The 25,024-nt window shown below is 48.8% G+C and overlaps 1 protein-coding gene across 2 annotated transcripts in view; it reads right to left on the bottom strand.

The window, feature by feature from the left end:
• Positions 1-2,195: 2,195 nt before the first annotated feature.
• ptch1 (patched 1) overlaps positions 2,196-25,024 on the bottom strand; it is an 81,069-nt gene continuing 58,240 nt past the window's right edge. For both annotated transcript variants that reach the window (XM_042320719.1, XM_042320718.1), the window contains exons 17-24: positions 21,919-22,102; positions 18,468-18,748; positions 15,571-15,708; positions 15,273-15,415; positions 5,077-5,176; positions 4,507-4,860; positions 3,844-4,387; positions 2,196-3,557 (exon numbers count right to left, since the gene is read on the bottom strand). In XM_042320719.1, coding sequence (XP_042176653.1) covers positions 3,845-4,387; positions 4,507-4,860; positions 5,077-5,176; positions 15,273-15,415; positions 15,571-15,708; positions 18,468-18,748; positions 21,919-22,102 — 1,743 coding nt within the window. In that variant the 3' untranslated portion in view covers positions 2,196-3,557; position 3,844. The remainder of the gene's footprint in view (positions 3,558-3,843; positions 4,388-4,506; positions 4,861-5,076; positions 5,177-15,272; positions 15,416-15,570; positions 15,709-18,467; positions 18,749-21,918; positions 22,103-25,024) is intronic.

Here is a 25,024-nt window from a genome sequence, read left to right as displayed (position 1 = left end):
TCCCTGCATTTGTTATCCACTGGCATTGATGACCAATAACGAAAGAAAACAAAAACAAACACAAAAAAACATCTTATAACACAAAAAATATAAATATCGCAAATCCAAACGTCGAAAAAAAAATAAACATTTCAAAAATGAAGAAAATAGTTGCCCGCCATGATTTCTCTCCATTACTGCCAATGTGACATCAGGAGAAAATAAAAACAAATAAACCAACAAATGGAAAAAAGATTTTCACACAAGCAGCTGACACGACATATGGACAATGGAGGGGGATACTAACGACACAGTTAAGACTTCTGGGAGAAAATGACACACGTAGTTACACGTGTTGGACAGGAAGTCTGTGTGTATGGAAGGTTAGGGGGGGGTCGGGATATGTGTGTGAGCGGGAGGGTGGGTGGTGTATGGGGGAGCTAGACAAGACGCGATTGACACACTCACACACCGGGCTGATCGTGAGGGGGTGGCTTGGTGAACCCTGACCCCTGAGGCTCTGGCCTGTGCCATTTGGCAGTTGAGGGGGAACTTCCAATTAGTGTCATGGCGTTATGTTTTGGATTTTTACGAGGTGAGGTCAGTAGGGACGGCTGGGCTAAATTAGGGCCAGTTGTCTTTGCTGTCACTGAGGAGGACAGAGAGAGAGGAAGACGGACACACAGACACACACACACACACACACACACACACACACACACACACACACACACACACACACACCAAGTATTGTTAGACCAGATAGTGCTTAACCCTTTAGCTCTCTGGACGGGCAGCTTATTGGACGAAGAGGAAGAAAGAGGGGGATGAAGAGAGAGCAAGACTTTCTTGTGAATGAAACGTGTAATGCAGTCAAGTGTCAGGCTGAGTAGGGTAGTATCCTAGGTGTAGCTTATCACTAGAGATAGTATGTACAGTATCAGTCAAAAGTTTGGAAACACCTAATCATTCAAATGTTTTTCTTCATTTTGACTGTGTTCTACATTGTAGAAGACATCAAAACTAACTATGAAATGATCACATATGGAATCATGTAGTAACCAAAAAAGTGTTAAACAAATCTGAATATATTTTATATCTTTGATTCTTCAAAGTAGCCACCCTTTGCATTTCAATTAACAGGTGTGCCTTATTAAAAGTTAATTTGTGGAATTTCTTTCCTTCTTAATGCGTTTGAGCCAATCAGTTGTGTTGTGACAAGGTATGGGGTGGTATACAGAAGACAGCCCTATTTGGTAAAAGACCAAGTCCATATTACGGGAAGAATAGCTCCAATAAACAAAGAGAAACAAAAGTCCATCACTACTTAAAGACATGACGGTCAGTCAATTCGTAAAATTTCAAGACCTTTGAAAGTTTCTTCAAGTGCAGTCGCAAAAACCAGGAAAGGAAGACCCAGAGTTACCTCTGCTGCAGAGAATAAGTTAATAAGTTCAAGTTACCAGCCTCAGAAATTGCAGCCCAAATAAATGCTTCACAGAGTTCAAGTAACAGACAAATATCAACATCAACTGTTCAGAGGAGACTGTGTGAATCAGGCCCTCATGGTCAAATTGCTGCAAAGAATCCACTACTAAAGGACACCAATAAAAAGAAGAGACTGGCTTGGGCCAAGAAACACGAGCAATGGACGTTAGACCGTTGGTAATCTGTCCTTTGGTCTGATGAGTTCAAATTTGACATTTTTGGTTCTAACCGCTCTGTCTTTGTGAGAGGCAGAGTATGTGAACGGATTATATCCATGTGTGGTTCCCACCGTGAAGCCTGGAGGAGGAAGTGTGATGGTGTGTGGGGTGCTTTGCTGGTGACACTGTCAGTGATTCATTTAGAATTCAAGGCACGGTTAACCAGCCAGCATGGCTACCACAGCATTCTGCAGCAATACGCCATCCCATCTGGTTTGCGCTAAGTGGGACTATCATTTGTTTTTCAACAGGACAATGACCCGACACCTCCAGGCTGTGTAAGGGCTTTTTAACCAAGGAGAGTGATGGAGTGCTGCATCAGATGACCTGGCCTCCACAATCACCCAACCTAAATCCAATTGAGATGGTTTAGGATGACTTGGACCACAGAGTGAAGGAAAAGCAGCCCACAAGTGCTCAGTATATGTAGGAACTCCTTCAAGACTGTTAGAAAAGCATTCCAGGTGAAGCTGGTTGAGAGAATGCCAAGAGTGTGAAAAGCTGTCATCAGGGCAAAGGGTGGCTACTTTGAAGAATCTTAAATATAAAATATATTTGGATTTGTTTGACCCTTTTTGAGTTACTACGTGATTCCATTTGTGTTATTTCACCGTTTGGATGTGTCCCTATTTATCTCAAATGTAGAAAATAGTACAAATAAAGAAAATCCTTGAATGAGTAGGTGTGTCCAAACTGTTGACAAAAACGGTATATTTACAGTTAGAATAACAGAGGTTGCTTTCACGAGAAAAAAATATCCTCCATAATGGCTACCATGGATTTTCTACTCCAACTGTAATATGCATTAGCTACGGGAGTGATACTTTCACGCCCACTCAAGCTACTATAAGATGGCTGCCGAGAGCTATGACGTCACCAGAGAAAAGGGGAGATGGGCAATTGAGTCCGAGGGACAGCCAAGGCACGCATATGGCCTTTTACAGTAAAACAATCCCCAGACAACCAGACAGCAACACAAGAGCTCAGAGCAGAGACGATGCGATGCGGAAGCTACTACGCAGGGACAGTCACAAACAACACAGCTGCATATCTTCTTCATAATCTGCTCGTCTTAAATAGCACGCATAGCGTGAGTCAGAGTTCAACAGTAATTGTTTCATAACTACCACAGGTTTGTGATAAGCAAATTAATCGTAAAAATTTTTTTTTTTTAAAAAGCGGACCTTTATACACAAACACACACACACACACGCACGCACACACGTACACACACAATCTCCGTGTGGTTATTGTGTAACGCTTCACATGACGTGATCGTTAGCCTATTTCTTGAGAGATGGATCTGATGATTTACCCACGCACGCAAACACGCAATCACCTTTGCCCACTCGCTCACCTCTTTCATAACGTAAAAAAACATTTGCATAGAATTATTATACAAGTTAATGTACACAGTTATCATACATCACTACCGAAATATCTTAAGCAGCAACAATGAATGCTGAAATGTATTGTCCAGATGAAGTTTCCTCATGGCACAGATCCACAGATGAGTGAACAGTAATCAGAGATTTCACACACACACACACACACACACACACACACACACACACACACACACACACACACACACACACACACACACACACACGCCATACAAAATGACGTCCCCAGTCTGTTAAAAAAGGAGTTGAACAGCTCCTAAATTATAGCTATTTTTGTTTTCATATTTACATGAGTGTACATCTTTTAAATATGGATAGAGATATCTGAAACAAACATCCACTGGGTTCCAGTCAGATTGAGCACCAAGGGCGCTAGCCACCACTGGGTTCTGTGTGTCGCTGCGCTGTGGGCCGCTGAGTGAGAGAGGGAGTCCATCTTTGGCCGTTGTACTTCTGCTCTCCTCCACTGGAACAAAAGAGAGAGAGACAACACACGGTTAGGAGAGTGTCAGGACAACACGCACATATCCCTCTCTAAAGGCGCAACACTGAATATATTATGTTCAGTTTGCAGCCCCCCCAAAAAAGGGCGGGCTTTTGATGGACTGAATGGGGACATTTGTGCAAGTAAAAAAAAAAATCTAAGAAGAAAAAGGAACAGGGACATTCAATCCAAGTCCTTTGTGGATTTAACATCAAACATGGGAATTTCTTCATTGTCATGAGAAGCTACAAACTCCAATGGGGCTTACCTCAGCTTGCCCTCTTGCCACTGTCGCTCTCAGCTGCCTCACACTCCACATCCTGGAGCTCCATGGCCTCCATCTTGGTTCCTCTGCGGCTGATATGGACCTCCAGTGGCACATGGGGGTCCTGGAAGGCAGGCACCGGCTCTGCGCCGCCTGCTGTGTGGTAACTGTTTGCTGCAGTGTGTCCTGGGTAAGAGGAAGTGGGGCTCTGAGTGGGGGGAGGGGCAGAGTGGACGGCGACGGTAACCGACGCAGAGGCCGTTACCGTGGTGATTGGCTGACAGTAAGTAGGGGCGGGGTTAGGGTTAGGGTGGTGAGGTTGGTGGTGATTGGGCCGGGGGTTGTGGGATGGACGGGTCCTGTGCCCCGCGGAGCGTTCTCTGTGGCCGCCCGAGCCAAAATGGCCTCCGGAGCTGTAATGGCCTCCGGCCTCAGTAGCAGTTTCAAAAGCGTCCATGCGCGGGCGTGCTGGGGGCAGCGACTGTAGGTCCCTTTTGCTGAAGCGACGGGATGCACCAGGGTGGGCCCCTGACTCCGGCAGGACCGACTGACGAGAGAAAGATCAGAAAATCAGAACAACTTGTACACGCTCGCACGGAGTGTGAGCATTTGTTACGTGTGTGTGTGTGTGTGTACATAGATGTGTGCATTATCCAAAGCACTTACAGAAGACACAGAGTAGGCTGTGGCGTCTCCTTGTCTAGCTGTCCTTCTTGGCCCTGCGCCTAGTCGCACCTCCTCTGTTCTAACAGCTCTGCCCCTGCTGGTCTGGATGCCGTACTGCATGTCCTCTGTTCTCCCAGCTCTGCCCCTAGTGGCAGGGAGGTCGTACTGCTGCATCTCCTGGCTGATGCCTGATACTGTGGTGTTGGAGCTGTACTCAGAGTCGGACGAGTCAGAGCCCGTTCCTGTCCCCGTGCCGGAAGTGGTGTGGCGTGGGCGGACTGAGAAGCGGACCACGTGAGCAGGAGGCTCCGGGGAAGGGGTGGGTAACTGGCTACGCCCATCCACAGGGGTCACCTGAGGGGGGCAGTGAAAGGAGAGAGGTGTGAGGAGATGAGTGGGAACTTTTACGCAAACTACGCTGCTGAGCTCGTGGGAGCTCGTGTTAGACCACCCAATCAAAAGTTGCCGTCAGTTCTCCAATGCGTAAAAAATTTGCGTAAAAAAAGAGTGTGCCATTTCCTGCTATGTGGTGGAGCTATATAGATGGCTAAACAGGAGAAACCATCTGACCTCTGGATAGGGGCCGAAGTAGGACAGCAACACAGGAAGAAGGACCAAACCATTCAGCACCCCCAGAACTGTCAGGATGGCCAGCACAGCAAAGAAATACCTGCAACAAACCAACACAGTGGAACGTTAACATGGACATGCCATTCCATCAAACACCCCAGACGAACCCTGCAGAAGACAAAATGCAAAGAGTCCCAACCATTAACATACTGTGTTCATTTTGGCAGATGCTTTGACCAACTGAACCAATGGAACATTGGCAGCGCCCCGTTGAAATACCTCTGACAACCACAATGAACACCAAACACAGGCATTAGAGCAAAAACACACCTGCAGAACCCATAGAGAAACAACAGTGTAAGCCAGCATGAGTGTGTGTTTGTGTGTGTGTGTGTGTGTGTGTGTGTGTGTGTGTGTGTGTGTGTGTGTGTGTGTGTGTGTGTGTGTGTGTGTGTGTGTGTGCGTGTGTGTGTGTGTGTGTGTGTGTGTGTGTGCGTGTGTGTGTGTGTGTGTGTGTGTGTGTGAATAAAAGAGAATACCTGGAGAAACCACAGATCAACAGGAGAGAGGCTTAGACAAGGACAAACATGCACTAGATGAACCATTACACATGTCTGAAGAAATACTCAGACAAACACACCACACACACACACACACACGTTGGTTTGGTAGAACATATAAATGTACCTTGTGTGTTACTAAGTCCTGCCAAAGAGGGTTAGTCTTTAGAAAGCCGCACAGAGAAAGAGAAAGAAGCATAATTAGCTGGAGTTGGTTAATTCAAAGGCATGGAAAAAGAGGGGGAGAGAAGGGGGAGGGAAAAAGGGGGCACTTCTTTGGGTGTGTGGTATAAGCAAACATGAAGAAAACAAAGCAGTCAGGAATGTGGAGAAGGGGGACGAGGGGGATGGAGGGGGAGGAAGGGTGGGGGAGGGGGCTGAAGGGGGAGGAGGGGTTGAGGGGGAAAGAGGGGAGCAGGGGCCTCTCTCCTCTAAAAAAAAAGAAGGAAACAAATGAAGTGAAGGGTATAGAATTTAAACAATTTAGTCTAGGACGAAGAGAAGGGGAACACTGAACACCACCCCTCCCTGGCCTCTCTCTACCTCTCTTTCTATCCCTCTTTCTTTCTCTCTTTCCCTTCTTTTCAGCTAAGCCCATGTGAAATTCCCGGCACTCTACAATCCCCCCATCTAATTAAATCTCCAGTGTATCAGGTAAGACCCCCCAATCTCCTCTCTAAATCCCCGTCTCTCTCTTTCTCTCTCTCTCTCTCTCTCTCCTTGTCTCTAACTCATTCTCTCTCTCCACTCCAGCTCCTTCATTAAGGATGACCATCCTCCTTTCCCACCGTACCCCTGTATATACACTACATGACCAAGAGTATGTGGACACCTGCTCATCCAACATCTCATTCCAGAATCATGGGCATTAATATGGAGTTGGCTCCCGATTTGCTGCTATAACAGCCTCCACTCTTCTGGGAAGGCTTTCCACTCGATGTTGGAACATTGCTGCGGGGACTTGCTTCCATTCAGCCACAAGAGCGTTAGTGAGGTCGGGCACTGATGTTGGGCGATTAGGCCTGGCTCACAGTCGGTGTTCCAATTCATCCAAAATGTATTCGATGGGGTTGAGGTCAGGGCTCTGTGCAGGCCAGTCAAGTTCTTCCACCCCGATCTCGACAAACTATTTCTGTATGGAGCTCACTTTGTGCTTGTCATGCTGTAGCATTTAGATTTCCCTTCACTGGAACTAAGGAGCCCGAACCATGAAAAACAGCCACTAGACGATTATTCCTCCTCCACCAAACTTTACAGCTGGCACTATACATTGGGACAGGTAGCGTGCTCCTGGCATCCGCCAAACCCAGATTCGTCTGTCAAACTGCCAGATGGTGAAGAGTGATTCGTCACTAAAGAGAATGCGTTTCCACTGCTCCATAGTCCAATGGCGGCAAACTTTACACCACTCCAGCCGACGCTTAGCATTGCGCATGGTGATCTTAGGCTTGTGTGCAACTCAATATTAGTAAGGTGTTCCTAATGTGTACAGATGTAGGACCTTGATTTGAGAGAGTTTACTTCAACAGGAAAATAATCCTGCAGCAACAGAACATGTAAATGATTATGTGGATTATAATTCATGGAGATTTTTTTTTTGTGGGGATTGAAACATTTGTTATTAGGGCAAATCAACTCTGACATTTTAAAGTGGATATCACAAACTTTAGCAGCATTTTAAAGCCTTGAATATACCAAGTGATCAAATTAAGATCCTACATCTCTATGGACAGGTGGACACCTGATCCTAGATCGCAACTCGTACTCTGAGAGGCTGTGTGGATTCGGGTCCTGGACATGCCTTCATTCAGTTGTTAAGTTGTTCATCCCAGAAGCGTTTCTGTTACAATGGCACAACATTGAAGTGTGTGTGTGAGTTACATTGGCTCCCGCCAGCTGGTATGTTATACACCTGGGCCTCAGACTAAATGCACTGACACATTTAGAACTGATCTGCGTGTGTGTTAGTGTGCACGAAATGTGTGTGTATATATGATTCAGTGTGTGTGTGTGTGTGTCTATGCGTCTGTGTGTGTGTGTGTGGGTATGTGTCGGCCAGAGTGGAGAAGGAATTCCAGTGTACGGTCTGCATAGGGTAACGGAGCATGGGGAGAACCAATCCAGGTCCAGACAGTATGGTTGGCCTACTACACTACACTGTCTGTCTGTCCGTCCGTCCGTCCGTCATGAATGAATAATTGAATGAATGAATGAGAGAGAAGAGGGAGAGAGCTGGGGATACAGTGAGGGAGGCTGGGGATACAGTGAGGGTCGCTGGGGCTACAGTGATGGGGGTTGGGGATACAGTGAGGGGGTTGGGGATACAGTGATGGGGGTTGGGGATACAGTGAAGGGGTTGGGGATACAGTGATGGGGGTACAGTGATGGGGGTTGGGGATACAGTGATGGTGGTTGGGAATACAGTGATGGGGGCTGGGGATACAGTGATGGGGGTTGGGGATACAGTGATGGGGGTTGGGGATACAGTGATGGGGGTTGGGGATACAGTGATGGGGGTTGAGGATACAGAGATGGGGGTTGGGGATACAGTAATGGGGGCTGGGGATACAGTGATGGGGGTTGGGGATACAGTGATGGGGGTTGGGGATACAGTGATGGGGGTTGGGGATACAGTGATGGGGGTTGGGGATACAGTGATGGGGGTTGAGGATACAGAGATGGGGGTTGGGGATACAGTGATGGGGGTTGGGGATACAGTGCTAGGGTTTGGGGATACAGTGTGGGACTGGGGATACAGTAATGGGGGTTGGGGATACAGTAAGGGAGACTGGGAATACAGTAATGGGGGTTGGGGATACAGTGATGGGGGTTGGGGATACAGTGAGGGAGACCGGGGATACAGTGAGGGGGTTGGGGATACACTGAGGGAAGCTGGGGATACAGTGAGGGAGACTGGGGATACAGTGTGGGGTTGGGGATACAGTGTTGGGGGTTGGGGATACAGTGGGGAGGTTGGGGATACAGTGAGGGGGCTGGGGATACAGTGAGGGAGGTTGGGGATACAGTGATAGGGGCTGGGGATAGAGTGATGGGGGCTGGGGATACAGTGTGGGAGAATGGGGATACAGTGATGGGGGTTGGGGATACAGTGTGGGAGACTGGGGATACAGTGATGGGGGTTGGGGATACAGTGAGGGAGACTGGGGATACAGTGATGGGGGTTGGGGATACAGTGAGGGAGACTGGGGATACAGTGAAGGGAGGTTGGGGATACAGTGTGGGAGACTGGGGATACAGTGATGGGGGGGGGTGGGGATACAGTGATGGGGGTTGGGGATACGGTGATGTGGGTTGGGGATACAGTATGGGAGATGGGGATACAGTGATGGGGGTTGGGGATACAGTAAGGGAGACTGGGAATACAGTAATGGGGGTTGGGGATAGAGTGATGGGGGCTGGGGATACAGAGATGGGGGCTGGGGATATAGTGATAGGGGTTAGGGATAGAGTGATGGGGGTTAGGGATACAGTGAGGGAGGCTGGGGATACAGTGAGGGAGGTTGGGATACAGTGATGGGGGCTGGGGATACAGTGAGGGAGGTTGGGGATACAGTGATAGGGGTTGGGGATAGAGTGATGGGGGCTGGGGATACAGTGAAGGGAGGTTGGGGATACAGTGAGGGAGGTTGGGGATAGAGTGATGGGGGGGGATACAGTGGGACTGGGCATACAGTAATGGGGGTTGGATACAGTAAGGGCTGGGCATACAGTAATGGGGGTTGGGGATACAGTGATGGGGGCTGGGGATACAGTGATGGGGTTGGGGATACAGTGATGGGGGTTGGGGATACAGTGATGGGGGTTGGGGATACAGTGAGGGAAGCTGGGGATACAGTGAGGAGACTGGGGATACAGTGCTGGGGCTGGGGGTACAGTGAGGAGGCTGGGGATACAGTGAGGGAGGTTGGGGATATAGGGGGCTGGGGATACAGGGGGCTGGGGATACAGTGAGGGAGGTTGGGGATAGAGTGATGGAGGTTGGGGATACAGTGATGGGGGCTGGGGATACAGTGAGGGAGGTTGGGGATACAGTGATGGGGGCTGGGGATACAGTGAGGGAGGTTGGGGATACAGTGATAGGGGCTGGGGATAGAGTGATGGGGGCTGGGGATACAGTGAAGGGAGGTTGGGGATACAGTGAGGAGTTTGGGGATAGAGTGATGGGGGTTGGGGATACAGTGAGGGGGTTGGGGATACAGTGATGGGGGTTGGGGATACAGTGATGGGGGTTGGGGATACAGTGATGGGAGGCTGGGGATTGATGGGGATACAGTGACAGGGGGTTGGGGATACAGTAATGGGGGGTTGGGGATACAGTGATGGGGGTTGGGGATACAGTGATGGTGGTTGGGAATACAGTGATGGGGGCTGGGGATACAGTGATGGGGGTTGGGAATACAGTGATGGGGGTTGGGGATACAGTGATGGGGGTTGGGGATACAGTGATGGGGGCTGGGGATACAGTGATGGGGGGTTGGGAATACAGTGATGGGGGTTGGGGATACAGTGATGGGGGTTGGGGATACAGTGATGGGAGTTGAGGATACAGAGATGGGGGTTGGGGATACAGTAATGGGGGTTGGGGATACAGTGATGGGGGACTGGGGATACAGTGATGGGGGGTTGGGGATACAGTGATGGGGGACTGGGGATACAGTGATGGGGGTTGGGGATACAGTGATGGGGGCTGGGGATACAGTGCTAGGGGTTTGGGGATACAGTGTGGGAGACTGGGGATATAGTGATGGGGGTTGGGGATACAGTAAGGGAGACTGGGAATACAGTAATGGGGGTTGGGGATACAGTGATAGGGGGCTGGGGATACAGTGAGGGGTTGGGGGATACAGTAAGGGGGGTTGGGGATACACTGAGGGGAAGCTGGGGATACAGTGAGGGAGACTGGGGATACAGTGTGGGGTTGGGGATACAGTGTTGGGGGTTGGGGATACAGTGAGGGAGGTTGGGGATACAGTGATAGGGGCTGGGGATAGAGTGATGGGGGCTGGGGATACAGTGTGGGAGAATGGGGATACAGTGATGGGGGTTGGGGATACAGTGTGGGAGACTGGGGATACAGTGATGGGGGTTGGGGATACAGTGAGGGAGACTGGGGATACAGTGATGGGGTTGGGGATACAGTGTGGGAGACTGGGGATACAGTGAAGGGAGGTTGGGGATACAGTGTGGGAGACTGGGGATACAGTGATGGGGGTTGGGGATACAGTGATGGGGGTTGGGGATACGGTGATGTGGGTTGGGGATACAGTATGGGAGATGGGGATACAGTGATGGGGGTTGGGGATACAGTAAGGGAGACTGGGAATACAGTAATGGGGGTTGGGGATACAGTGATGGGGGCTGGGGATACAGTGATGGGGTTGGGGATACAGTGATGGGGGTTGGGGATACAGTGATGGGGTTGGGGATACAGTGATGGGGGTTGGGGATACAGTGAGGGGGCTGGGAATACAGTGAGGGAGACTGGGGATACAGTGCTGGGGGCTGGGGGTACAGTGAGGGAGGCTGGGGATACAGTGAGGGGGTTGGGGATACAGGGGGCTGGGGATACAGTGAGGGGGGTTGGGGATACAGTGAGGGAGGTTGGGGATACAGTGATGGAGGTTGGGGATACAGTGATGGGGGCTGGGGATACAGTGAGGGAGGTTGGGGATACAGTGATGGGGGCTGGGGATACAGTGAGGGGGTTGGGGATACAGTGATAGGGGCTGGGGATAGAGTGATGGGGGCTGGGGATACAGAGATGGGGGCTGGGGATACAGTGATAGGGGTTAGGGATAGAGTGATGGGGGTTAGGGATACAGTGAGGGAGGCTGGGGATACAGTGAGGGAGGTTGGGGATACAGTGATGGGGGCTGGGGATACAGTGAGGAGGTTGGGGATACAGTGATAGGGGCTGGGGATAGAGTGATGGGGGCTGGGGATACAGTGAAGGGAGGTTGGGGATACAGTGAGGGAGGTTGGGGATAGAGTGATGGGGGTTGGGGATACAGTAAGGGAGACTGGGAATACAGTAATGGGGGTTGGGGATACAGTGATGGGGGCTGGGGATACAGTGATGGGGTTGGGGATACAGTGATGGGGGTTGGGGATACAGTGATGGGGGTTGGGGATACAGTGAGGGAAGCTGGGGATACAGTGAGGGAGACTGGGGATACAGTGCTGGGGGCTGGGGGTACAGTGAGGGAGGCTGGGGATACAGTGAGGGAGGTTGGGGATACAGGGGGGGCTGGGGATACAGTGAGGGGGCTAGGGATACAGTGAGGGAGGTTGGGGATAGAGTGATGGAGGTTGGGGATACAGTGATGGGGGCTGGGGATACAGTGAGGGAGGTTGGGGATACAGTGATGGGGGCTGGGGATACAGTGAGGGAGGTTGGGGATACAGTGATAGGGGCTGGGGATAGAGTGATGGGGGCTGGGGATACAGAGATGGGGGCTGGGGATATAGTGAGGGGCTGGGGATACGATAGGGGTTAGGGATAGAGTGATGGGGGTTAGGGATACAGTGAGGGAGGCTGGGGATACAGTGAGGGAGGTTGGGGATACAGTGATGGGGGCTGGGGATACAGTGAGGGAGGTTGGGGATACAGTGATAGGGGCTGGGGATAGAGTGATGGGGGCTGGGGATACAGTGAAGGGAGGTTGGGGATACAGTGAGGGGGTTAGATTGGGGATAGAGTGATGGGGGCTGGGGATACAGTGATGGGGGCTGGGGATACAGTGAAGGGAGGTTGGGGATACAGTGAGGGAGGTTGGGGATAGAGTGATGGGGGCTGGGGATACAGTGATGGGGGCTGGGGATACAGTGATGGGGCTGGGGATATAGTGATGGGGGCTGGGGATACAGTGATGGGGCTGGGGATATAGTGATGGGGGCTGGGGATATAGTGATGGGGGCTGGGGATATAGTGAAGGGAGGTTGGGGATACAGTGAGGGAGGTTGGGGATAGAGTGATGGGGCTGGGGATACAGTGATGGGTGATGGGGGCTGGGGATACAGTGATGGGGGCTGGGGATATAGTGATGGGGGCTGGGGATATAGTGATGGGGGCTGGGGATACAGTGAAGGGAGGTTGGGGATACAGTGAGGAGGTTGGGGATAGAGTGATGGGGCCTGGGGATACAGTGATGGGGGCTGGGGATACAGTGATGGGGGCTGGGGATATAGTGATGGGGGCTGGGGATATAGTGATGGGGGCTGGGGATATAGTGATGGGGGCTGGGGATACAGTGATGGGGGCTGGGGACACAGTGATGGGGGCTAGGGATATAGTGATGGGGGCTGGGGATATAGTGATGGGGGCTGGGGATATAGTGATGGGGGCTGGGGATACAGTGATGGGGGCTGGGGACACAGTGATGGGGGCTGGGGATATAGTGATAGGGGTTAGGGATAGAGTGATGGGGGTTAGGGATACAGTGAGGGAGGCTGGGGATACAGTGAGGGAGTTTGGAGACAGGGTGTGTGGGGTAGGTTGTGTTTAGCTGACCGCTGTGGCGTGCTCTCTATCAACCTAAACAGCCTCATAATAACATGTCCCATACACATTGTGAATGAAGTGAACATGTACAGGTTTTGTATAGACTTTCTTGTTCAAGATAGTCCCATGCTTTTAAATGAACGAAGCGGGGGAGAAAAGACCTAAGCCTTTATCTCTCCTCTCCTCTCCTCCCTCCCCTCTCCTCCCTCTCCTCTCCTCCCCTCTCCTCCCCCTCCCTCCCCTCCCTCCCCTCCCCTCTCCCTCCCTCTCCTCTCCTCTCCTCCCCTCTCCTCCCTCTCCTCTCCTCTCCTCTCCTCTCCTCTCCTCTCCCTCCTCTCCTCTCCTCCCTCTCCTCCCTCCCCTCTCCTCCCTCTCCCTCTCCTCCCCTCCTCTCCTCCCCTCCCCTCCCCTCCCCTCCCCTCCCTCTCCTCTCCTCTCCTCTCCTCTCCTCTCCTCTCCCTCTCCCCCTCCCCTCTCTCCTCCTCTCCCCCTCCCTCCCCCCCCTCCCCTCTGTTGGTATCGCTCTAGACTTTGAGAGGAGGAGAGTAGCTGAAGTCACAGAGCTTCTGCTTTGGTTTAAAGCCACATCTCCACTCGAACACCCACACACAGTGCTGGAGCTGTTTAGAGTGAAAACATTTGTGGGGTTAACAGGGAACGTCAGGGCAACATTTCTTTCAGCGTGAGCAGAAAAATACGAGCAGGCTGTGCTGTTATTCTGCAGTCTTCTGGCACTGCTTTGTTTGGGGAAAAAAACACCCAACACTTCAAATGGCCTGAGACAGATCCTGAGAGCAGCGTGAACCAGAGGAGGGGAGGAGAGAAGGACGGGTTAGTGTGTGGGTGTGTGCACTCTCACTCCCTGGCACGTCATCGTTGACCCCCATGATTATAAGGTCAGGGAGCAGGGCAGTGTGTGTGTGTGTGTGTCTGTGTGTTTTTTCGGACCACATGGGTGGAGGTGGCCCGCTTAAAGGGATAGATCACCCACATTAAAAAGCTACCTCATTTAAAGGGATACTTCAGGGTTTTAACTAGCGTTAGCACAATTGCTAATTAGCCTTAAAGCTAATGACTGCAAGTCTATAGTAATTGCTAATATGCTAGTAGATACCATAGACTAGGGTTTCCCAAAGTCGGTCCTTGTTTTTTTGCCCTAGCACTCACTTACACAGCTGATTAAAAATCAACTAAAACAAGCTTAGGGGGGAAAAAACTAAACGTGCAGTCATTGCCAAAACCCTGAAGTATCCCTTTAATGGCTACCTAAACAGTAGTCTGCAGATGTAACATATTCAGTGTTCCAATATGCTTAGCACTTAGTAATAGGAACTCTGGCTCACCTCTGCTTTTCTCATCCTATAGAAAGGTAGGAATGACTAATGTTCTCATTTGTGTGCCCACACAAACATGCACGCACACGCGCACACACACACACACACACACACACACACACACACACACACACACACACACACACACACACACACACACACACACACACACACACACACACACACACACAATGTGTCACTTTTAATTTCCACTCCCCCATCCCATCAGCCTTGTAAATGTCTGGAGAGCCCAGTTAAACTAGCTGTAGGAGATTACAAAAGCCAGAAGACTTTCCAGCTCTCTCTCTTTTCCTCTCTCTCTCTTTCTCACACTCTCTCTGTCTCTCTCTCTCACCCCTCATCCCTCTCCTTCCTCTCCTCTCTTCCTCTCTGCCCTTCACCACTCTCTCCTGCCCTTGAGTTTCCTCTAAGACCGTCAACTACAGCAGGATTGAATTGTGTGTGTGTGTGTGTGAGAGAGAGAGAGACAGGAAGAGAGAGGAGGAGATGAGGTATACTGTTGTAACAAGGCTTGAGGCAAGACTTGAAAATAAAAGAGAGAGAGGGAAGGGTAGAAAGGGGATGGAGGAGTTGAAAATTGATGGCGGGAAAAGTGGACTTTTACAGATGAGTGGTGTTTCAGGTAGATTCCTGTGTGACAGAAAAGGCTCTACTGATGCCAAGACGCCACACCACAGACCGAGAGAGCGAGAGAGAGAGAGAACGAATGAGTCTGCATGAGTGTGAGTGTGTGTGTGTGTGTGTGTGTGTCCCGCTCACCTGACGATGAAGTCAAACTCGGAGCCTGCTAGCATGAGGACTCCTAGTAGAGTAGAGAAGGCTCCATCCAAAACCGGAGCAAACATGTGTTCTAACGCCAGCACTGCCCGCCTGTTACGGTCCCCTATCGCTGTGAGGAATGCCTGAAACACACACACACACACACACACACTTTACTCAGACAAACAATCTTGCCATTTAGAAAAGCACAATCCACTTTCTGCGTGTGTACGCGTGTATACGTGTGTGTGTGTGTGCACATGTGTGCGTGTGTGTGTGTTTGTGTGTGTGTACTCACCAGAGCCACATGGACAGTAAACTCTACTCCGATGCCCACAGAGGCGATGAGGATGACCACAGGAACAGCACTGAGCTTGATCCCTATCAGCCCCATCATACCAAACAGCTCCACGGTCATCAGAGAGAGGACCAGGACCTGAAACAGACAGACCGCAACACCATTAATAACCATTAGTGACCATGTACAGTTCTAACCCAGAGAACGACCCCAGTGTGAACCCAAACAGCTCCTCGGTCATCAGAGACAGGGCCAGGATACAGAGAGTCAGGACCCCCAACATGACCGTTAATGACTGTTCTATTCTATGGTGAGAATAAACAGGAACCCGCCCATCAAGCATGAACTGGTACAGAAAGTACTGAGAGAGACTTAAGTTGAATGTGTGTGTGCGCGCACGCGCGCGCGTGTGTGTGTGTAGGTAAGTGTATGTTTTTGGTTTTACTATCCTTGTCGGGACGAGAAGCCCTCACAAGGACAGTAAAACAAGGACAATTCTGACAATTGGGGACATTTCGCCGGCCCCCAAAAGGAAAAAAAGCAATTTTAGAGTTAGGGGTTAGGTTTAGTGTTAGGGTTACAATTAGGGGTTAGGTTTAGTGTTAGGGTTACAATTAGGGGTTAGGTTTAGTGTTAGGGTTACAATTAGGGTTAGAATTAGGGGTTAGGTTTAGTGTTCGGGTTACAATTAGGGTTAGAATTAGGGGTTAGGTTTCGTGTTAGGGTTACAATTAGGGTTAGAATTAGGGGTTATGTCAAGGTCAGGGTGTTGATTTTAAGGTTAGGGTTAGGTTAAGGGTTAGGTTTAGGGGTTAGGGAAAATAGGATTTTGAATAAGAATCAATTGTTTGGTCTTCATAAGGATAGTAAAACAAATGTGTGTGTGCTTGTGTGTACGTGTGTGTGTGTGTGTGTGTGTGTGTGCGGAGCTCTGTAGATTTGTGATGTACTATTATCAGTTGACAGGTCTCAGGTTACAGGGGGCCCCAGCCCTTTGAAGATGGCTGTGGTGGGTGGAGGATGGAACGGCTGTGTGTGTGTGTGTGTGTGTGTGTGTGTGTGTGTGTGTGTGTGTGTGTGTGTGTGTGTGTGTGTGTCTGTGTGTGTGTGTGTGTGTGGCCTAGGGGTAAGGAGGGGGGTGTACGGTAGGATACTGGTGGCCTGGTCTGGACAAAGCAAATGGTTCAACTTGAAGCGATGCCATAACTAGTCCTTCCATCTGTCTTGTAAAGCCAGGGGATGAACACGAGGTCCCCTCGCCCTGCTTTAGAGGGCGCAGGTAGCCCAAACACTGCCTGTCGTAAAAACACCACCAGGTGGAGAGACAGACCAGGGCTGTGTGAGTGTGTGTTTATATGTGTTTATATGTGTGAGTGTGTGTTTATATGTGTGAGTGCATGTGCTTATATGTGCGAGTGTATGTGTTTATATGTGTGAGTGTATGTGCTTATATGTGTTTATATGTGTGAGTGTATGTGTTTATATGTGTGAGTGTATGTGCTTATATGTGTGAGTGTATGTGTTTATATGTGTTTATATGTGTGAGTGTATGTGTTTATATGTGTTTATATGTGTGAGTGTATGTGTTTATATGTGTGATTATATGTGTTTATATGTGTGAGTGTATGTGTTTATATGTGTTTATATGTGTTTATATGTGTGAGTGTATGTGTATATGTGTATGTGTTTATTGTGTGTTTATATGTGTGAGTGTATGTGCTTATATGTGTTTATATGTGTGAGTGTATGTGTTTATATGTGTGAGTGTATGTGCTTATATGTGTTTATATGTGTTTATGTGTGTGAGTGTGTGTGTTTATATGTGTGAGTGTATGGGTTTCTATGTGTTTCTATGTGTGAGAGTATGTGTTTATATGTGTGAGTGTATGTGTTTATATGTGTGAGTGTATGTGTTTATATGTGTGAGTGTATGTGTTTATATGTGTTTATATGTGTGAGTGTATGTGTTTCTATGTGTTTCTATGTGTGAGTGTATGTGTTTATATGTGTTTATATGTGTGAGTGTATGTGTTTATATGTGTTTATATGTGTGAGTGTATGTGTTTATATGTGTTTATATGTGTGAGTGTATGTGTTTATATGTGTTTATATGTGTTGTATGTGTTTATATGTGTGAGTGTATGTGTTTATATGTGTTTATATGTGTGAGTGTATGTGTTTATATGTGTGAGTGTATGTGTTTATATGTGTTTATATGTGTTTATATGTGTGAGTGTATGTGTTTCTATGTGTTTCTATGTGTGAGTATATGTGTTCATATGTGTTTCTATGTGTGAGAGTATGTGTTCATATGTGTGTATCCTTGGAAACTCCTACATTACACGGAAAAAGGGGTGTTTTTAAAAAGGAGTGGGAGTCGCCTCGGTAACTTGTGTCCTATCCCCATTTATTTGAAGTCAGTGTTTGGGAGAGACAGAGTAGACTAAACAGCACAAGATAAACACTGGGTCAAGACTGGGCTAAACACACAGCAGCCTGATCTCCTCTCCTCCACACCCCATCTCTCCACTCCTCTCTTCAGCTCCCCCTTTCTCCTCTCCTCCCTTCTCTCTCCTCCACTCCTCCCTGCCCTCCTGCCTCTCCTCTCCACACTCCTACAGCCGCACGGGAGTGAAGTTTCTTTAAACGGACGAATTGGAACATACTGTATTAAGAGATTGTTTGGAGAGTACCTTTCTATCTTTTAGCTCGGTTTTAGAGGATTTTAATCTTACAGGCTGATGAAATTGACTTCATTCCAAACATACTGATGTATAATATCAACACAAATGCTGCCAATATATCCAACGCAAGAAGAATGCGGGTTTCGAATGTGCCTTGTGTGTGTGCCGGCGTGCGTGCATCGTGTGTGTCGCCGTGTCTGTGTGTGTACTCACGATGATACCGGCGGTCCAGGGATTGAGCAGGAAGAGGGCACAGACGAGGAAGGTGCAGGCTAGCACCACGCTGATGGAGAGCAGCAGCCAGTGTCTGAGGCCTACGTACTGCTCCCAGAAGAGGAAGGGGTAGCCGTTGGGGTAGCTGGGCAGGCCCTGGCGGCTGTAGTTACTGCAGATGGCCCGCACCGACTCGATGGCCTCCACAAACTGGGGGGTCTCGCGGAGCCCGTTGAGGTAGAAGGGAAACTGTGCGTATTCGATGGGCTCGGCGGCAGGAACTAGACAGAGATAGAGAAGTGTGGTTGGGGGGTGATGGTACAGTTCAAACAAGTGCACTATTCGACAGTTCACTTCCACCTCTTTATAGAAATTAATTGGGACTGGCTGGTGGGCAGAGCTGAAGCTTGGCCCCATGAGCCTTGGTGGGGGCTGGCATGGTGTGTGTGTGTGTGTGTGGGGGGGTGGGGGGTAGGTAGGAACAGGGCTCCATTCTCTCCAGTCTCAGCCTAATGATAGGCTATCAGCCCCAGACACACAGCAGAGTGTCAGGCCTGACGTTGATCCGCTGTAATTACAACGTCTGAATCACCACCATTACCCCACCCTCTCTCTCACAACCACACACACACAGCCGCACTCAAACATGTAGACACACACTCGTACCTGTCTGTCAAACAGGGAAAGCCTAGACAGCTATACAGTTGACTATGACACACACCACATTTGATTTGCAGTGACTATTGGAACACTGCCAAAACACATGTTCTAGAAAGGTTCGGACTCACGTAAAATGTTTTGTTTGTTTTGCCTTTATTTAACTAGGAAAGTCAGTTAAGAACAAATTCTTATTCACAATGGCGGCCGACACCGGCCAAACCCGGACGACACTGGGCCAATTGTGCGCCGACCTATGGGGCTCCCAATCACGTCCGGTTGTGATACAGCCTGGATTTGAACCAGGTTGTCTGTAGTGACACCTCTGGCACTGAGATGCAGTGCCTTAGACTGCTGCGCCACTCGGGAGCCCCAAAATGTCATTTAATGTGCTCTCTCCTTCCCTTCACCCACCATACCCCACTAAAATATCCATTCCAGATTGTTTTACATGGTCATTTTTTCCAAAAACGTACGTTTGATCGAAACATCCCAAAAATGAGAACCGTAAAGACTCTCTGTGGTGTGTGTGTTCCAGTGGCTGGAGGGTTAGACAGCACCACTTGCTAACATGGTTTGGCCTATTATAATCTCCACTATAAATTTCCATTAGGACTGGGAGTTGGAGGTCTGCCAACGTAGCTCTGCTTCAGGGGGTTCCTGCACAGCCAAGCTTTCTACGCTGCTTAGCCAATCCCATTTACACTCACTGCTTGTTATCCAATCACATCTCCTCCCTGTAATGCACTTCCTGCTTGTTATCCAATCGTCTATCCCACCCAAGCCTTTGCTTGTTAACCAATCCTATTTCTGTGTGTGTGTGTGTGTGTGTGTGTGTGCGCACGCATGTATGTATGTGCGTATGTGTGTAATGCTTAGAGGCCTGTGGTGGTAAGAGTTATCGCATTCACCACAGGCACCATTAGAGTACCACAGCGTGCTATTCCCTGCCCCTCAGCACTGCAAACCAAGCCATCACACACACGCACACAGTATACTGTAAACCAGAGATCATCAACAAGATATAACTTCAAACCTTGTTTACATTTGTATATGATCGCGCGTCTCTTTATTATGCGTGGGTATCGGCCGACATGGAAACAGATTTCTTAAATGAAAATCTCTTGGAGCCGATTTACTGTTTTTATTTTTTTTAACCGTCTTTTATGTCCAAAGATGAAAATTCCCCTCATAAATTGCTTCGAAAACTTGGGAGGCCAAATAAAACACAGTTGGGGGAACCCTGCTGTAAACAGTACAACTACCTCAGTTACAACCAGAAAGAAGAGAAGGGTCAGTAACTCCACAGATGGTATTATAAACAGGTATTCTAACATAACCGGCGTACGGAATGGTTGAGCAGGAGAGGTCAAATGGAACGCTCAAGGAGAAATTGCCCACAGAACAGTTAGGACACAAAACATAACAAGTAGTGTCTAAATGCCTTTAGAGGTAACAATCGAGCGTCAACTCTTAGAGGTACAAATCTAGCGTCAACTCTAGAGGTACAAATCTAGCGTCAACTCTAGAGGTACAAATCTAGCGTCAACTCTAGAGGTACAAATCTAGCGTCAACTCTAGAGGTACAAATCTAGCGTCAACTCTAGAGGTACAAATCTAGCGTCAACTCTAGAGGTACAAATCTAGCGTCAACTCTAGAGGTACAAATCTAGCGTCAACTCTAGAGGTAACAATCGAGCGTCAACTCTAGAGGTACAAATCTAGCGTCAACTCTAGAGGTACAAATCTAGCGTCAACTCTAGAGGTTCAAATCTAGCGTCAACTCTAGAGGTACAAATCTAGCGTCAACTCTAGAGGTACAAATCTAGCGTCAACTCTAGAGGTTCAAATCTAGCGTCAACTCTAGAGGTACAAATCTAGCGTCAACTCTAGAGGTACAAATCTAGCGTCAACTCTAGAGGTACAAATCTAGCGTCAACTCTAGAGGTACAAATCTAGCGTCAACTCTAAAGGTACAAATCTAGCGTCAACTCTAGAGGGTCCAAATCTAGCGTCAACTCTAGAGGTACAAATCTAGCGTCAACTCTAAAGGGTACAAATCTAGCGTCAACTCTAGAGGTCCAAATCTAGCGTCAACTCTAGAGGTACAAATCTAGCGTCAACTCTAGAGGTGCAAATCTAGCGTCAACTCTAAAGGTACAAATCTAGCGTCAACTCTAGAGGTACAAATCTAGCATCAACTCTAGAGGTACAAATCTAGCGTCAACTCTAGAGGTACAAATCTAGCGTCAACTCTAAAGGTACAAATCTAGCGTCAACTCTAGGGGTCCAAATCTAGCGTCAACTCTAGAGGTACAAATCTAGCGTCAACTCTAGAGGTGCAAATCTAGCGTCAACTCTAGAGGTACAAATCTAGCGTCAACTCTAGAGGTACAAATCTAGCGTCAACTCTAGAGGTACAAATCTAGCGTCAACTCTAGAGGTACAAATCTAGCGTCAACTCTAGAGGTACAAATCTAGCGTCAACTCTAGGGGTACAAATCTAGCGTCAACTCTAGGGGTACAAATCTAGCGTCAACTCTAGAGGTACAAATCTAGCGTCAACTCTAGAGGTACAAATCTAGCGTCAACTCTAGGGGTACAAATCTAGCGTCAACGAGAGAAGTAGCTCCTGCACACTTCTTACATTCAGTCCCAATCGGTTTTAATTGAATCGCTAAATCAGTAGGCCAGAGTGCCAAAGAATTATTGAGAGCAAATAATGTATGTCTCATATAACTGGCCGTTGAGAGGCCTTTGTGATAGTGAAGTGTGCTGTGGATTGGTCACTCACTGCTGAGGCGTGTCTCGGGCATGGAGTCTGTGCGGTCGTGGAGCCACTCCGGGGGGTGTGGCCGTATGTTGGCCTGCGAGGCTGCGTACGCCACCGGGTCATTGCTGACCCACGCTGTCAGGTAGATGTAAAACGCCCCCGGGTTGATGATGCCATCCGCATCCACCAAGCGCTGCCTCGTCAGCTAGAGGGGGAGACAAGGAGACAATAGTTCATCATTTGAAAAGAAGGATAGAGGGAGAGGGAAAGAGAGGGGGCGGGAGGACAAGGGAGAAAGAAAGAGAGGAGGTGAGGGATAGTGTGTGTGATATTGATGGTTACAGATATTAGATCTTAATTTGAGCCAGTTTGCTACAGCAGGAAAAAAACTCCTGCAGAAACAGGAAATGTGAATTATTATGTGGATAATAATTTATGGACGTTTTTTTGTAGGGGCTGGTACAGTTTTCATTAGGGCAAATAGTGTCTGGCATTTTAAAGTGGAATTTACAAAATTTAGACGCCTTTATAAAATGTGAATATACTTCCTGCTGTGCAGGAAAATTCTCAGCAACAAATTTGTGATCAAATGAAGATCCTACATCTATAGAAACGGACTGGCATTGTAGAAACGATGTTGACCCAAAACATTGTCTATATGAACTGGCCGCAGAAATCCTGTTTATAACCGTGCGTGAGCATGAGAAAGCGGGCCGGCTTTGAAAAATAAGCTAAAACTATTTCCCCCTCTCTCCAACCCAAAGAAAAGTAAACAGTCAAACACTGGTGCCTTCTGACATTTCCCGTACTTCTCGCTGAACTTCCCAGAATTATTAGGCCTACATGGAAAATGGAAATGTCAAATCAGCTTTCAGGCGGTCAGATGTGCTAGTCTCCTGAGAAAAAAAAGCATGTAGGTAATGTGTTGGGATCAGCTTTCCTCTCCAACAGAATTAGCCAGGAAAGGCTAGCTCACACAGACCTGATACAGCTTCCTACCTCCTAGTCCTCTGAGAGCTAACTAGCTTCCCTCTCTACTTTTTTCTCACATTGCTAACTAATTCGATATACAGAACTAGCTGGTTACCTCACCTCCATAACAGGGCTGGCTAATAGCTACCCTCCCTGTTGGGGCTATAGCTGGCTCCCTCCCATGTGAGAACGGGAGGCCTTGGTATCTAGCTCCTGAAAGTCACAGCCATTACTGCACACCACTTCATCACATCAAACTAGTGAGCTCATTTCTCTTACAACTAACTCTATTCACAAATAGAAGAAGCTAGCTAGCTTCCCGCAGTGCTAACTAGCCCCCTCTCAGGACCCTCTGAGGGCTGTAGCCCCCTCCCCCTTGAGAGCGGGGGGGCGGGGACGTAGCTAGCTACCTCCATTTCTGCACACCGCTCTATGCCACTAGCCCTTCTCAGTACAATAAATCCCTCGTTCACAGAGGCAGTGTTAGGGGAGAGGGGGATGAGGGGGAGTCATGGGGGTAGGTAGGGGGAGGTGTGGAGGGAAAAATTGCTTGAGTTAGTTAGCGTAACAATAAAAAAATTGGCTGGGGTCCCTGTGCGCGTCTGTGTGCAGTTAACCTCGCTGTTAACACTGAAGGAAATGCCACCCAGCAAATGGAGTAGAGCTATAAAAATAACACAGCATCTGTACAAATGTTGCTCGTGCTTGCTTCTCCTGACCCCTACGGATACCCAGAATGCCCTGCACCACAGTCGGATCCGGACCGAGAAGAAAAGGGCTCTTGATAGCAGTAGCAAAGGCAGCCTCTCTCTCTCTCCCACTTTCCCTTGCTTGCTCTCTTTCTCTCTCCTTTCCAACCTCATTTCCCTCTCCTTTCCAACCTCATTTCCCTCTCTCTCTATTTCTCTCACCCTTTTGCCTCTCTTTTACTTTCCCTATTCCTCTCTTTCCCTCATCCTCTCTCCTTTCCTCTCCTCCCATTTTCGTTCTCTCTCTTCTCCTCCCCTTTTCGTTCTCTCTCATCTCCTCACCTTTTCGTTCTCTCTCATCTCCTCACCTTTTCGTTCTCTCTCTTCTCCTCACTTTTTTGTTCTCTCTCTTCTCCTCACCTTTTCGTTCTCTCTCTCTCTCTCTCTCTCTCAGAAACACACACATTGCCAACTTTCATATAATTCCCTTGGCCATAAGGAACGAATGACCATCCAGTGCTGGGAGAAAAGTTAGCAGAAAGACATCAAAGGGAAAATGCCTCCCCAGAAAGCTGTGGTGTGGCATATCAAAATAAAACATCTAGCTTTGCAATTTGCCAGGGTTGGAAATATCTGTTCTTAATTTGACATGGAAAAAAATACACCTACTACTGTACAGTATACACTTTGACAAAAAAAACGTACTCTCTCTCTCTCTCACACGCACACACGCACGCACGCACACACACCCACACGCACACCCACACACACATGCACACCCACACACCCACACACACCCTCGCACACCCATACACCCCCACACACACACACCCTCGCACACCCATACACACACACACACGCGCGCGCGCGCACACCCACACAGTGTTGACTCAAAGAGATCACGTGCTTCAGCTCCTCACCACTCATTGAAAGGGGACACGGCAGCAGAGCACAGAGAAAATAAGAAGAGGGACGGGAGGGAAGAGAGAGAGAAGAGCGCGGGAGAGAGGGGAAAATAGAACTTTGAAAGAGAGAGAAAACGGTGAGAGAGAGGGAGAGAAAACCTAGAAAGAGAGAGGGAGGGAGAGGAAAAGACAGAAGAGTGAGAGGAAGAGAGAGACGGGGAGAGAGAGAGAGAGAGAGAGTTGAATTCCAAAGGTCTGTCTTGCATTAAGCAGCAGGATACGCAACCACTGTATGTCTTCAAGCTGTCACGGGAAGCCCATGGAGCACGGCTGGCGGCCCATCGCCCTGCAGCCAGCTCCGCTTCCCTCACAGGCACAGGAAGTGACATCATAGGGCCGCCCGCACACCAGCAGGCCTCCCAGGCCCGGGCTGTTTCGTGATATCTATGCTAGTGGTTTACCAACAACCAACAAAAGGCAAAAACCCATCCAACTAACAGAACAACATCTCTAGCAGACCCACCATTGCGTCGCTGTCTGATGAAAACCTTAACTCCATTT

This window comes from Oncorhynchus tshawytscha, linkage group LG04 (genome assembly GCF_018296145.1).
Source record: "Oncorhynchus tshawytscha isolate Ot180627B linkage group LG04, Otsh_v2.0, whole genome shotgun sequence".
NCBI lineage: Eukaryota > Metazoa > Chordata > Actinopteri > Salmoniformes > Salmonidae > Oncorhynchus > Oncorhynchus tshawytscha.
This window is presented reverse-complemented; position numbering and strand designations above follow the sequence as displayed.